This window comes from Archocentrus centrarchus, chromosome 2 (assembly GCF_007364275.1).
Source record: "Archocentrus centrarchus isolate MPI-CPG fArcCen1 chromosome 2, fArcCen1, whole genome shotgun sequence".
In the NCBI taxonomy this organism is placed as follows: domain Eukaryota; kingdom Metazoa; phylum Chordata; class Actinopteri; order Cichliformes; family Cichlidae; genus Archocentrus; species Archocentrus centrarchus.
The window spans coordinates 21,954,992-21,968,317 of NC_044347.1; the positions used below are offsets into that span (position 1 = coordinate 21,954,992).

The 13,326-nt window shown below is 42.8% G+C and overlaps 2 protein-coding genes across 3 annotated transcripts in view; one reads left to right on the forward strand and one right to left on the reverse strand.

The window, feature by feature from the left end:
• LOC115794930 (histone demethylase UTY-like) overlaps positions 1 to 7,855 on the reverse strand; it is a 37,637-nt gene extending 29,782 nt beyond the window's left edge. The window contains 2 exon segments of the mRNA XM_030750643.1: positions 7,114 to 7,177; positions 7,317 to 7,855. Coding sequence (XP_030606503.1) covers positions 7,114 to 7,177; positions 7,317 to 7,495 — 243 coding nt within the window. The 5' untranslated portion in view covers positions 7,496 to 7,855.
• A 355-nt stretch (positions 7,856 to 8,210) lies between these two features.
• On the forward strand, positions 8,211 to 13,193 carry LOC115794959 (FUN14 domain-containing protein 1). 2 transcript variants are annotated; one of them, XM_030750681.1, is made up of 5 exons: positions 8,211 to 8,367; positions 8,808 to 8,976; positions 10,802 to 10,877; positions 11,346 to 11,480; positions 11,888 to 13,193. In XM_030750681.1, the coding sequence occupies exons 1-5, from the start codon at positions 8,343 to 8,345 to the stop codon at positions 11,963 to 11,965; spliced, it is 483 nt and encodes a 160-aa protein (XP_030606541.1). In that variant the 5' UTR covers positions 8,211 to 8,342; the 3' UTR covers positions 11,966 to 13,193. The 2 variants fall into 2 exon arrangements, with proteins under 2 accessions (XP_030606541.1, XP_030606548.1); XM_030750688.1 differs by having other exon boundaries at positions 11,346 to 11,474.
• The last annotated feature ends 133 nt before the right edge of the window (positions 13,194 to 13,326 follow it).

The window sequence follows — 13,326 nt, forward strand, 5'->3', positions numbered from 1 at the left end:
ACATGATTGGCTGCAGTTCTCTCCTACAGAGATGGGAAAGAGTGTGACATGGCCCTATGAGCAATAAAGGTAATAGGAACATTATGTTGAATGATGGCAGTTTTGAGTTTCCTGGATTTATTTCTCTCATTCGTTAATTTTGAATGAATATTCAGGGTGTTCCCTAGTTTTCTGGAGGGCTCAGACGCTGTGTGGAGGGAATGCATCAGCCTCTTCAGACTTTTTGAAGTTATCATCTGTGACAGTTGATTTTCTGCTTTTCATCATGAATTTATCCCCTCCCTGGCAGCACAACATGTTGCAGGAGTCATTGCAATCTTCTGCAGGTTAGACTCAGCTATTCAAGCACTTTTAGGGCTGATGAACTCAGAGAGACTGACTATAAAGAGACTAAAAACACTCGCTGTCACTGCAACATTAACACTACAACAAAAGACCTGATAACTCTCCACTTTAAAGCATTATCTGAACAATGGTCTGGTTGAGTCATATAGCACAACCTCACCTTTTTATATATACTAGTACTGCTATCATTATTGTCATTATGAAAAATAACTATTCTTGTTTTAAATTATGTAATAGAAGAATTTGGGAATATGGGACAAATAAAGTATATTCTAAATATAGACGCTTTACCTTTGGTCATCTGTTGACACCAAGGACCGACCAGCATGTGTCTTAATAAGTGCTACTGGGGACGTACTGGGGAATTTAGGTTTCATTTTTCAAGAAATTTAGGAGTTGGTACCAATACCGGTTGAGCTGCATGGTTCTCGATCACTAAACAAAATGATTATACTATATACTTAAACACAAACACCTTTATTAAAAATTGGCTTTAAATCACTGGAATGGTGGGGGACTGTTTATTTCAAATGTTAACATATTTTGTTGACAGGACACAGACTGAAATGTTACAATGGTCTAACCATGAGGTATAACACTAGGTAGAAAGCTGAAGCTTTTATATAGTGTTAGCTATTGCAAACATTTTAGCCTGGCTCCTTGGAAGCAAAACCTGAATAAATTCTAGTATATTCGATACACTGTCCTGAAACTCCATGTACATATAGGTGTTGGGGCTGTTGTCCCTTCTAAATAGTCAGACTATTAACCTTTATTACTGCAAATGATACAGCAATAGCAATATTTAAATTGTCCTCTTTGTGCCATGCAAAATACTGTGGAATGCCCCCAAAATAAAATGTGGGGTAGCTCAAGAATTTTGTACAGTACTAGATATTAGGGTTGGGCAATTCATTGAAAATTAATTAAAACAGACATTTAAAACCCCTAACATAATCTTGTTCATGTAGATTTTTTTTTTTTTAGTAATTATTTTTTTATTCTGTTAATACTTCCCCCACTATGTGTTCATATACATACCATCGCCTGTTTTCATGCAACTCCAGCCCATCCAGTCTGTGATATGAAAGTATGGAGGAAAGCTCAAACCTGACTGTGCAACTCAAGTGGCTTGTACTACAGACGAATGTCATGGACACACTTTGGCTTTGGGAAAGTCATAGTGTAGTGGTATACACATTAGCCTAATGAGTGAAAAAACCTCGGTTCAATCTGGGGGGGGGGCAAATCCCTTGGAGGTTGTGTCAGGAGTGGCATCTGGCGTAAAAATCTGCCAAATCAAACATGCGGTGCTACCTGCTGTTTCAACATTTGAGTACAATCAAGTCCCTTTGCACATATAAAGTACATTTCCATGCAATACTCAGATTGTAAGGACAAACAAATTTTAAAATAGAATGACTTAATGTCAGAAAAAGCATGGATGAGTTTAATATTAATCGACAGTCAATTTTATCATGAAAACACCAGAGAAGCCTCAAAATTGTACTGAAAGCATTTTAATGTACTTAAAGATCAAATTTTTATTTATTTATTTATTTTTTAAATATATCTTTTGGGCCTTTAGCCTTTATTTGACAGGACAGTGGAGAGCTGACTGGAAACATGGAGGAAAGACCAGGATGAAGAACCAGATTTGAACTCAGGCCTCTGCAGTACTCTTATGGCATATGGGTCGACTGCTCACACCAGTGAGCTAAACCACTACCCCCTCAAGTCAAAGTTACAGGTAAATGTGGCTATTCGAGGAGTGTGTGTGTGTGGTGATCATGTGTTTGTGTTAACAGTGACAAACAGGACAGGAAAGAAGCAGCACGCACATAAACGGTACAATCATTTGTGGTCGAGCGCCTTTTGGTGCCAGCTGAAAACTACCCAAATTTAGCACTTAGCAGGCATCATTTTCAATCCCTGTATGGAAAAGTATACCTCAGCTTTGCCAAAACAACAGTTCAGCTCAGTAGTGCAAAATGAAAAACTTTTCATTCTCCATTTAGTGCCTAACAAGATGTACAGCAACTTTTTTTTTTTTTTTGGTCAGTCCCCAATACTGCCCAGGGAACATGAGGTCTGTACCTGTACTCGTGAATGAGTCGTGTGCACATGCGCGGTGCAATTCCTGAGGTTTGTTAGTCATATGGATGTTCTGTATTATCTGATTGTTGAAAAAAAAAAAAAAGAAATCTGTGATTATTTGACATATAAATTAGTTGAAACAAAAGCACAGGGGTCGTCTTGAACTTCACCCCCAACGCCTCTGCCATCTCGGATTGATTTAGCCACTTTCTACGCCAGCTTGAAAGAAATACCATCATTGTGTCACGTACAATTTCTTAAAAGAGTATCCAAATCAAACTTCTATTTTCAGCTAGTCCACTTCCTACTATAATGTGAGAACTCAGTCAAATACCCAGATAACCTACCACAGCATGAATCTGAAAATGTTCAGGCCCGTGGAGTGCGGCTCCACCCTGAATAGATAGCCACAAGTTAACCACTTCTCCATTGTCAGATACTGCCATACTGTTAATACCATGGTATTTACAGTACCTCATTCATGTGGGGGTGTATGAGATCATTGCAGGCAACCTTGCCAACTACTGAACTGAACTGCAGTTGGTCAAAACATTTCTATTAGGTTAATATTGTTAACATTTTTATATAATTCTTCCATTCTTGTGATGTACCTTTATTTGTAGCATATTTAACTTACTAGGGAAAAAAGACAAAAAAGGTTTTTGCAATACAAGAGATTTATTTTCTGTCATTTACATTCTGTTTCAAATAATGAGGCCGGCCTTTGTGAAAGTGATTGTAAAGCTCAGGCTTCAGACGGCTCTAAATGCTCAATTTTTGACATTTCTGTCCTAATCTTGCTGCTGCTGATGTGCTGCAGCGAAGAGTAGCAACAGGACTAGAAAGCGAGCACATATTTCTCTCACACTGGCTTCCTGTTAAATCCAGAATTGAATTTAAAATCCTTCTTCTCGCATACAAGGTCTTGAATAATCAGGCCCCATCTTATAACAACCTCATAGTACTGTATCACCCCAACAGAGCACTTTGCTCTCAGACTGCTGGCTTATTTGTGGTTCCTCGGATACTTAAGAGTAGAATGGGAGGCAGAGCCTTCAGCTTTCAGGCCCCTCTTCTGTGGAACCAGCTCCCAGTTTGGACTCTCTATTTTTAAGATTAGGCTTAAAACTTTCCTTTTTGATCAAGCTTATAGTTAGGGCTGGATCAGGTGACCCTGAACCACCCCTTAGTTATGCTGCAATAGGCCTAGGCTGCTGGGTGGTTCCCACGATGCACTGAGTGTTTCTTTTTCATGCATTTATATGCCACGCTGCATTTAATCATTGGTTATTATTAATCTCTGGCTCTCTTCCACAGCCTGTCTTTTGTCCTCATAGGAGGTCGTTTTGACTGTTGGGTTTTCTCTGTATGGGAGTGTGAATGGTTGCCTGTCTCCCTGTGTTAGCCCTGCGACAGGCTGGTGACCTGTATGGGGTGTACCCTGCCTCTTGCACTACAGCTGGGATAGGCTCCAGCCCCCCTGCAAACCTGAACAGGATAAACGGAAGAGGATGGATGGATGAACGGTTTTCTCTGTAATTATTGTAGGGTCTTTACCTTACAATATAAAGAGCCTTAAAGCAACTGTTATATAAATAAAATTGAAATGAAATGAATTGAATTAATAGTCCAAAAACAAAACTATGGAGCTGGAACGTGCATGCCAGGCCCACTTTGGGCATTATTCATCATAAGACTACTAGTTTGTTGGGACACAAGCATTTTAACTCACGCAGAAGAGCTACAACAGATCATCACTCATTACATGGCTTTGAATGAGGGGGCTGGACTCACTGAGTGATAATGCATGATCCTTTTAGTCACTGCAGGCACCAAGTGATTTGAACCTTAGTGTAAGGCAATAATGAGCTTCCACGGTACAGCAAAGTGAATGCCAATATTTTAGTTCAAGTATAACAATGTAACGACTGGCCAACAAATACTTAATAGCAAAGGTGTGCGGTTCAAATTCCAAGTGTAACACGACTGGCGGTTGCTTTCTATCTAGCGCACACGCTAATGAGTCAAACAGTATGTTAAATGTCTGCAACTAGTATTAATTAAATTAATCCCTGTGGGAATGAGCTGCCCTCTTTAAATGACCTTAACTATTTCAGATCCACAGCACAGCCAGTGCCTTAGATGCAAAAGAAAAACCCTCCAAATATCTAGCATGCATGTCTTTAAATGTAGCCAGCCTGAGCTGGAGGCAGCACGGGAAGAGCACACAGACTCCACCCAAAAAGGCATCAGTCAGCCCACTCAGAGACCCCCATTGCTATAAGCATGTTGCTCACACTGGCACACTTAGAAAACAGAAATACGCAGACCCCCAAAGTTGAAAGTTTCTCCTCCACCTAGTTGGTCTAAACTCGCGTCACTCCCGTGCAGTAACTGGTTGCGATACAGTGACCTAGTTCTGTCAGCAACGTTAAACCCACTCCTATCTGCGAGCAGACCTAGCAACAGTGCCGCGACAAGACCATTACAAAGTGGCAGACAGGGCTATTGCTCAAAACTAATAACCAGTGAGTGGAACCTGAGTTGTGAAACACATCCCAGCATTCGCAGTTTTCAGTGTAAAAAGTGACAAAATCAGAGAACCTCATTGAGGCAAATGGCTCGTAAGCCCGCTGAATAGGTGTTCATTTGAATTTTTTTGTGAGCTGAGAGAATCAGAATTATTAGAATTCAAAATGCAGCAAAAATCCAATGTTTCCACTGCATATCTTTACACAGGAATTTAACAAAGCCCACAAAAGTGTGTGCTACCAGTTTTTGACACAAACACTGATCCTTGTGTCCTCCGTACATTTCCTCTCTTAATAACCTCTGCATATTTGATGCAAGCCCTTGTTTTCTTTTTTGATAAGCCCTGAAACTTGTATTTATTTTCTGCATGGACATTAACAGTATTCAGTGTACATTTTTTCTAACTGTTGATGTGGTAAAAACATAGATAATTTGCTCCGATGACCGTTCTGTGCATTATAGCTGTAAACTGACTTATATCACAAACAGTGCTGTCAAATCTCACGTCCACATGGGTGGGGTTAATAGATACACATGCAGTGCCTGCATCCAGAGTCCCTTCCAGCTTATATAAAATGTTACCGAATCACGTCTACTGTTGGCAGACAGCGGTGAAGATACCAGAAGCTTTAAGTTACCTGGACTGGCAAACTGTCTATGGGAGCTGTGTGCACACTGTCTTCAAATAATAAGGCACAAAAATCACCTGTGTAACCCCAGAAATCAAAGCTATCCCACAGCACACAGGACTACACAGACTCAAAGCTGACAAAATGAGCATGTTCACCAATTCAAAGCAAATGCACTTTGATTCAAGCATTATACATCAACTGCAATCAGCCTGCAAGCACGGAGCACCCTCGCTTTCTGCTGCTTCAGTGCAGCTAACGCCAGAGAGGAATACTTCCCAGCCATCCCGCACCACCTAGCGAGCAGATTCGTGGATCTCCCCCACCCCCCAAAAAACCACGAGCTGTCAACAGCACCATCTTCTCCACAGCATCCACAGTTTATGATGCATTTCGAAGAGAGACGGCTTTGCTCTTTGTTAGCCAAGCGGCATGTTGGGTACAGGTGGACCGTGCCCGTTTAACACGCAGCTTCCGAGAGCACATGCAGAGCCGAGGCAGGAGGCGATGGAAACTGTAAACAAAGGACCGTGACACCACCTAGGTCAGCGAGAGGGACACATCTTACAGAGCCGAGACCCGAGGGAAAAGCCGAGCCACGCTTTAGGAGCACATAAACGATTCGGAGAAATAGTCACACCAAAATCGGTTATATAGCTACCAGTGTCACTCCGCCATGTCCCGCCATCTTGGACAGGCAGCCAGCCATTAACGTTACTTGTAACGTTTGTCAACTCGTTCACGCGGACGCCAAACACGCAAAAAAAATGAGCACAACAGGCCCCGAAAGTGTGTTAAATGGCGCAATGCAATGCCACAAAACACCCCAGAGTGTGTCAAAGACAAAACCAATGCAAATGCTACGGGCACCAGCTAACCTCCCCAAATAACGTCAATGGTGCACCCTGAAGAAACCTACAACCTTCCCGTTACTTCCATCGACGTTTAGCAGTATGTGAATAACCGTGTTTGAGGTTAGGCGGGGCATCCTAACAGCTGCAATTACACCATTTCTATGTGACATTAAACTTTCCTCATTATAGTGCATTACCACTTTCCACTATGTGCCACACAAAACCGTGACGACGTTGTCTTGGTGGTGGTACGATTGCAAGTACACACACGGCTGTATGGAATAGCTATCCAAGCTAAAGGGGAAGGGCGGTTTCCGAAAAAAAAAAAAAAAAAGTTAACACATGGTAACTTTAACAGGCAAATGAAGGGGGCCCGTATCCAGCTGGATATACAGGCCGGCCAGCGAAACGGCGTTAGCCGCAGGTGCAGGGTCGCCCGTTTATCGGATGAGCGTAGCTAACTAGCGGGTTAGCTGGCTTGCTAAGAGAGGGGCTGCGGCTAGCTTGGCCTCGGTCTCCGTAGCGGGAGGGCCACTCAGACTGTCTCGCTGCTTGAAAGCAAATTCATCGCCACGCACCACTATTGATAGATTCAAAAGAGTCCTGTAAACCCGGGTGCCGCTTGGCTGCAAAATACATCCAGTTAGATTTGCTACCTTCATCAGTAGGGCCTTCGTTCTGGCGCCATCTTCATGAAGCTTCTGAAATCCAAACAGCGAGCTGCAAGCAGAAGACAACACAAGCAGCTCAGTATCACTTTGCAGAGCGGCTCGGGGGGACAATATCGACATGCGAGGAAATAAAACAATTAATTTTCAAAGTGTGCGTTCGTGTGAGTGCACGGGGCTACTGTTCCGACCTGTCGATCCCGACCAAACTGTCCCTCTCCTCGGCTGTCAGTGTCGGAAAGTCCTCCTCTGTTTCACTCGCTTTTCCCGCCGCCATTTTCTTTCCCTCATCACCACCAGAAGAAGCCGAGCCGAGACTCCGAGCAGCAGCGCAGGCAGCAGCGGCGAGAGACACACCGCACGATTGCATGGAAAAAAATCGCGACGCGGGGGACGAACGGATCGCTCCGCCAAAAAAATCAAAGAAGGAAAACTGAAGGAAACAAAGCGATCAAAAACTTTTTTCCAGGACGAAAAGATGCGATTCGATATAGTAAATCCGTTCGGGGGGGGACAGAAGAAGCGCTCTCCGGGTAGCTCCTCAAGCGTCACATTTTTCATCACAAAGTGATACTGTGCAGCTATTTGAATGCAAATAACTGAGTACAATATCCCAGATGTGAGTATATGACAATAAAACGCGTTTCGGCCGCGAAGATAAAGTTGTTATAATTGTGTCACCCAAGCGAACCCACGCGCCGCTCTAGCAACGCCCTCTCCCCCCCTCTCCAGCCAATAGGAGCGCGCCTATACCACCATATGACAATCCCTGCTACGCTATTCTTTTATCCTAAATATTCACATTTTCCCTGCAAACCGCTGTTTTTAAAAAAAATATATCCTGATAATATGTATTTTTAAGAATCACCCTCTTAACGTGGCTCTCACGTGCATTAACCGCAGCGCTACTCCCCTGACGAACGCGCTAAAATATCACCTGGTATTCAGTAATACATGTTGACACATGGGTGTCAGTTTCCTCTCATAGGTTATTTAAGCAGCGCTCTTTTCAAGCTTTTCAAAATCCCCCTCCACCCTGTTTCTGTGACAGCTCCCAACTCCGAATTAAGAGTTGCTGCATTTTATCAATAAAGTTGTTGAACTGCTTGAGCCTGATCGAGCGAAATGATAGCGCTTCGACTGACGTGGCACGGCATCATAATGTGGGCGTGGCTTAGTATTGTCAACATCCTGATGACATAACTAGTTTCTCCAAAATGGCGACGGCGGATCAGAGGGAAGGTTAGTGTTTGTTTGTTAGAAATGACCGCTCTGTGATCATAATGAACATTCAGATTTAATTATTTTTCTCCACAAGCGGTAACTGAAATTGCGCAGCGGCTTTATTGTGACTCATATGCATATATGCGACTCTGATAGGAGAGCCTTTGCCTCCACGATACTAGGCTGGAAGCCATTTGACGCTAGCTAGCTAATATTAGCTTCCTAACTCATTTACATAGAATAAACAACCCTCGCTATATGTGATAACTGAGCTGATTTTGCAGTTAGGAAGGCTTGGAGGTTAAGCTCTGGGTTAAAACAACCACATATAGGGTGCAAACAGTTACTGAGCTATTAGAAATACGTTCTGAATGCAAGCGTGTTCAAAGGAGTTGAAGCGAGGTGTAGTATATGTACATTATACCCCTTTAACTTTCTATTTCACTTCAATTTCGTAGCAGGCCAGGACGACCCAGAGAGTGAAGATGAGGTTTATGAGGTCGTGGACCTGACTGAGTATGCCCGGAGGCACCAGTGGTGGAGCAGGGTGTTTGGGAACAACTCCGGCCCCATTGCTGAGAAGTACTCCGTGGCTACTCAGCTCATGATGGGAGGAGTGACTGGATGGTAAGGATTTGGGCTGTTTTCTCACTGGGAAATATGTGAAGCAAATCGATCTTTAATACAGTACAAAATATCGGGCTGCTTTGGCAAAAGAACTTGGGGCCAAGTTGAATGATATAAATGTTGTATAAAATATACATTAGAAACTATTAATAGCAAAACACACTACTTGTAGGACTTCAAGTTCCAAAACAATAAAGTGATTGAGTGCATACACTGTGATGGCTTCATACACTTTGTCTTTATTTTTAGTCATATGTACATTAGGGCAGCATGGTGGTTAGCTCTGTTGCCTCACAGCAAGAAGGTCCTGGGGTCACATCCATCTGGCTGGTGTGTTTCTGTTGCATGTTCACCCTGTGTTTGGGTGGGTTTATCTGGCTACTCTAACAGTCTGAAGACATGCAATTAGTGGGGTTAGGTTAACTGCTGGTGCTAAATTGCCCATACCACCTCCAAAGGGGACAGCTTGCACTAGGGGTTAACTAGCTGGGACTCTCCACCATTTGTTTTTAGAACTGAAGAAACCTCTCGGATGAACTGTCTTCACAATCCTAAAGATGTCCAGTTGCCTTCTTTTTTCAGGCTCTCAAGAGTTGTGGGTCCCTGTGTTGTCAGTCTGTGATATTTATACATCTGTCAACAATCGGGATGTATTATTTGAACACCGACAGCGGGCAGGCAGGCACGTCAATTGAAGCGTCTGCTCAAAAACGTGAGAAGCATTCGGCCTACACTTACCAAACTTCATGGGTAGAAAGCTTATGACCAAAGCAAGGTTGGGATTGTTTATGGGGTCACTCGGGTCAAGACTAAGGTCACTGTTACCAAAAATAGAAAAACTGTGTCCACTCAGTAACTCAAGAACCATGTGGCCTACACTTACCAAACTCTTACCTACAAAAATCTTTGTTTTCCATGTGACAACGAACAGGTTTAATACAGTGTGACGGGAGTATTTTTCCCCAGTAGGTGGTGCGATTTTTGGCTTTTGTTCTCCCATATCTTGGCCATCAGTGTTACTTTTTATTATTGAGGATGACTGACCTCAGCAACGGGAGCCACGAGCCAGTGTACTCCAAGGGCTGGTCCCAAATCTCGAAGAAATGGGGAGGGTTGTGTGAGGAAGTGCATCCGGCTTAAACTCTTTGCCAAATCAGATATTGCGGGTCATCAGTAATGAGATTTACCGGCTCATTCAAGGCCCGGGTTAACAACGACCACTACTGGTGCTGGTAGCCAAAGACAGGGAGGCTGCAAGAGAGATTGGAGCTGGAGGAAAAGAGGAAGACCACCCAGAAGATTCATGGATGTAGTGAAGGAGAACATGCAGAGTGTTGGTCTGACAGAGAAGGATACTAGGGACAGGGTGAGACGGAGGCAGATGATCCGCTGTGGCCCTAAAAGGAGCAACCAAGAGAAGAAGAATCGGGGTTAAATATGACCAAGATTCAAATAATGAGGTCGTTGTACAAGCAGTCCCCATGAGCCAAAAGCTCAGGCTTCAGCCTCCAGCAGTTTGTTTGGAGCCATCATGCAGAACTCTTGGTTCTCTATGATGTCAGTTAGAGTAGACATTGCTAATAATAATGGCCATCTGTTAGCACAGAAGCCCCATCCACTTTTCTGTTTATGGGGGGCAGCCAGTCAGAACAAACTTGATTTAAAGGAGGGTGGAAGGGTGCCTAAATATTTTTTCCAGAGAATAGATGACCTTCAAAGACTTAGTGTGAGATAAGTAATGGCTTTTTCCAACTGGAATCAGGCCAAGTCCAAATATTTATAAGTGGAAATTGTTATGACCCACCCTTTCTCTTAACACTTACAGGTGTGCAGGTTATGTCTTCCAGAGAGTTGGGAAAATAGCAGCTACTGCTATTGGCGGCGGGTTCCTCCTTCTACAGGTAAAAGCACCCTAACACTGTGACCGTGTAGCCTCAGCAGTTAAATATTTACCAACTCTACATCAGAGTCATAAAGAAGTAAATGCTTTGTAAGATTCACATAAGTTCACTGACAACTGAAGATGCCAGCTGCACAACATGACGCTCAGCTGGTCCCCCTCTCCACTGCAGAAAGGCGAGCATTGTGTGTCAGCTGGCGCTAAATGGACACAGGCCATCTGGACACTTAGAGGGTGCTTCAGTTCTGTCAGTGGCATTATTTTGTCGCTTAAAAGCATTCTTCATTTTGCAAGTAGATTAAAGCCAAGACAGCCAGATGACTTGATTATCAGGCTGAACACAGAAAATAATCTTTGGAAAATAATTTGTTTTGCTTGCGGTATATTGTGTCAGAGGCCTATTCCAGAAAGGTGGAGCTGAGACAAATATGAAGAATTGTTCATTACTTTTGATTTTTCTTTTCTGCAGATTGCCAATCACAGTGGCTACGTGCAGGTGGACTGGAAGAAGGTGGAGAAAGATGTGAACAAAGCAAAGAAGCACCTGAAGAAGAAGGCAAACAAAGCAGCCCCAGAAATAAACACATTCATTGAGGAGGTAAAGGTACCTGCGACAAAGCTTGCTTTTTTTCTTTGTCTTGCTTTTTCTCAGTTTTGTTATGTAATGTTGCTGAAGCTAAATGCAATTTTCATTTAATTTATATTTTATTTCACTAGGAGAAAAGAAAAAAACACACCATGCATGTGCTTGTTGGAGGTGTTGTTTGGGGTGGGGGAGGTTTTTTTTTTCCCCTCTATCAACAAGCCAGCAGTGCCCTCTAGTGTACTGATAGGGATACTACAATCAGTAGCTGCGACACTGCAGGTTCGAGAGAGGCAGTGGATGGGAAACCAAAGCAGATGTTTGGAGGTGTGGGGAATTTTGTTTTGTGTGTTTTTTTTTCCTAATCCTGTTTTAGTTTAGATCTCCAATCAACTCATTTGCCATCTTTTCCCTCTTCTCCTCTGCAGGCCACTGATTTTATAAAGAGGAACATCGTCCTGTCCAGCGGGTTCGTCGGCGGCTTCTTTTTGGGATTGGCCTCCTAAGGCTGCTGCACACACTACGATCTCCATTTACTGTGAATCGCTACATACGTCACTTTCCATTGCTTACCTCTCAGCCCCGTGTGTGTATTGAGCGAAGTGATTACGGGATTATGTTGAACACTAAACCAGCTGTTCTAAACCAATCCTAGCTTATTATCATTTGAGTGCTTTTTGGAGGATGTGTGTGAGGTGGTGGTCCATAGAGAATCGGGGGCACTTGGATTGTACTGTGAACGACCTTTCTGTGGGACCTGCTGAATACGTCACGCTGCCATGAAGTTGCTGGTTATTAGTTTGTTTTTGGTTTTTTTGGTTTGCTTCTGGAAATGAGATTGTCCCAAGTGTTTGCCAGGTGGATTTGGATCTCAGAAGCAAGGTGGCATGTGTGGGCACCTTTGTAAATATATAGCCAAACCCCGCTTTCAGAGCTGTAAATACACACACACACACAAGTAATTATTATATAAACAGCATGGAAGGCAGCAGAGTGGGAAGTTAACACCAACCCCCAGTCTAGTGCCTGGAGTTTTTATTTTTTTTATTATAGCTGTGAAGTTTGTCAGGTTCACATGCCATTCAAAGCATGCAGGCAAATCCAGTTATAAGTTGATCACACAGACTGGGGGGAAAGGTAAAGGTCATTTTCCCACTCTGAACAGGAGTCCTTACTGATAAAGAACATGTCATGAGTAAGTTGAATCTGTGAAGTATTAAAAACCCTTTGTTCCCATAATCCCCAGCTCCACAATGCCCTTTAATGGCAGGTCGAGCATGTGCTGTGCCCTAATTACCGCCAACACAAGCAGCACACCCCAAAGAGACACTAGTCCAGTCATTACAGAGCATAACAGAGCTGCAATTTCGACTCCTACGCCCTCACTATTGTCATTGTGCATTTAATAGTGTCTGTGTGGCATTAACAAACAGCGACGCTGCTGAATCGTGTTTCATCAAGTTAATCATCTATACAGGAGTCCAGTTATCACACGTTGCTTGTCTTTTGTTTTGCCTTTTCTACTGGTGCAATAAACTGTAATTTTTAGGTGTTTGGTTTTTTTTTTTTTTCTTTTTTTTTTGAAGAGCTTGTTGCATCCAGCTGGTATTTTGTATGCTTATGTTTTTATTTATTATTATTTTGATAACTATCTGAGCTGTATGAACTTTGTCTCCTTTGAAGTAAAGTTGCCTGTTGTTTTAAATAATAGTAACATTAAAAACGTGTTTTTCATTTGGGCTTTTTTTTTCTTTAAAACAATTTAAAAATAGTCCGGCTTTCTTTGTTTCTTTGTCGTAGCTGTTTTGATTAAATCTGAAATCCCAATCAGATCTAATGACTGTTCTTATCAGCTGCCAGTTTTTTC

Coding starts and splice junctions, on each gene's coding strand:
- LOC115794959 (XM_030750681.1), top strand. CDS start 8,343: ATGGCGACGGCGGATCAGAGGGAAG. Junction 10,878..11,345: donor GCGGGTTCCTCCTTCTACAG/GTAAAAGCACCC, acceptor TCTTTTCTGCAG/ATTGCCAATCACAGTGGCTA. Junction 11,481..11,887: donor CATTCATTGAGGAGGTAAAG/GTACCTGCGACA, acceptor TCTCCTCTGCAG/GCCACTGATTTTATAAAGAG.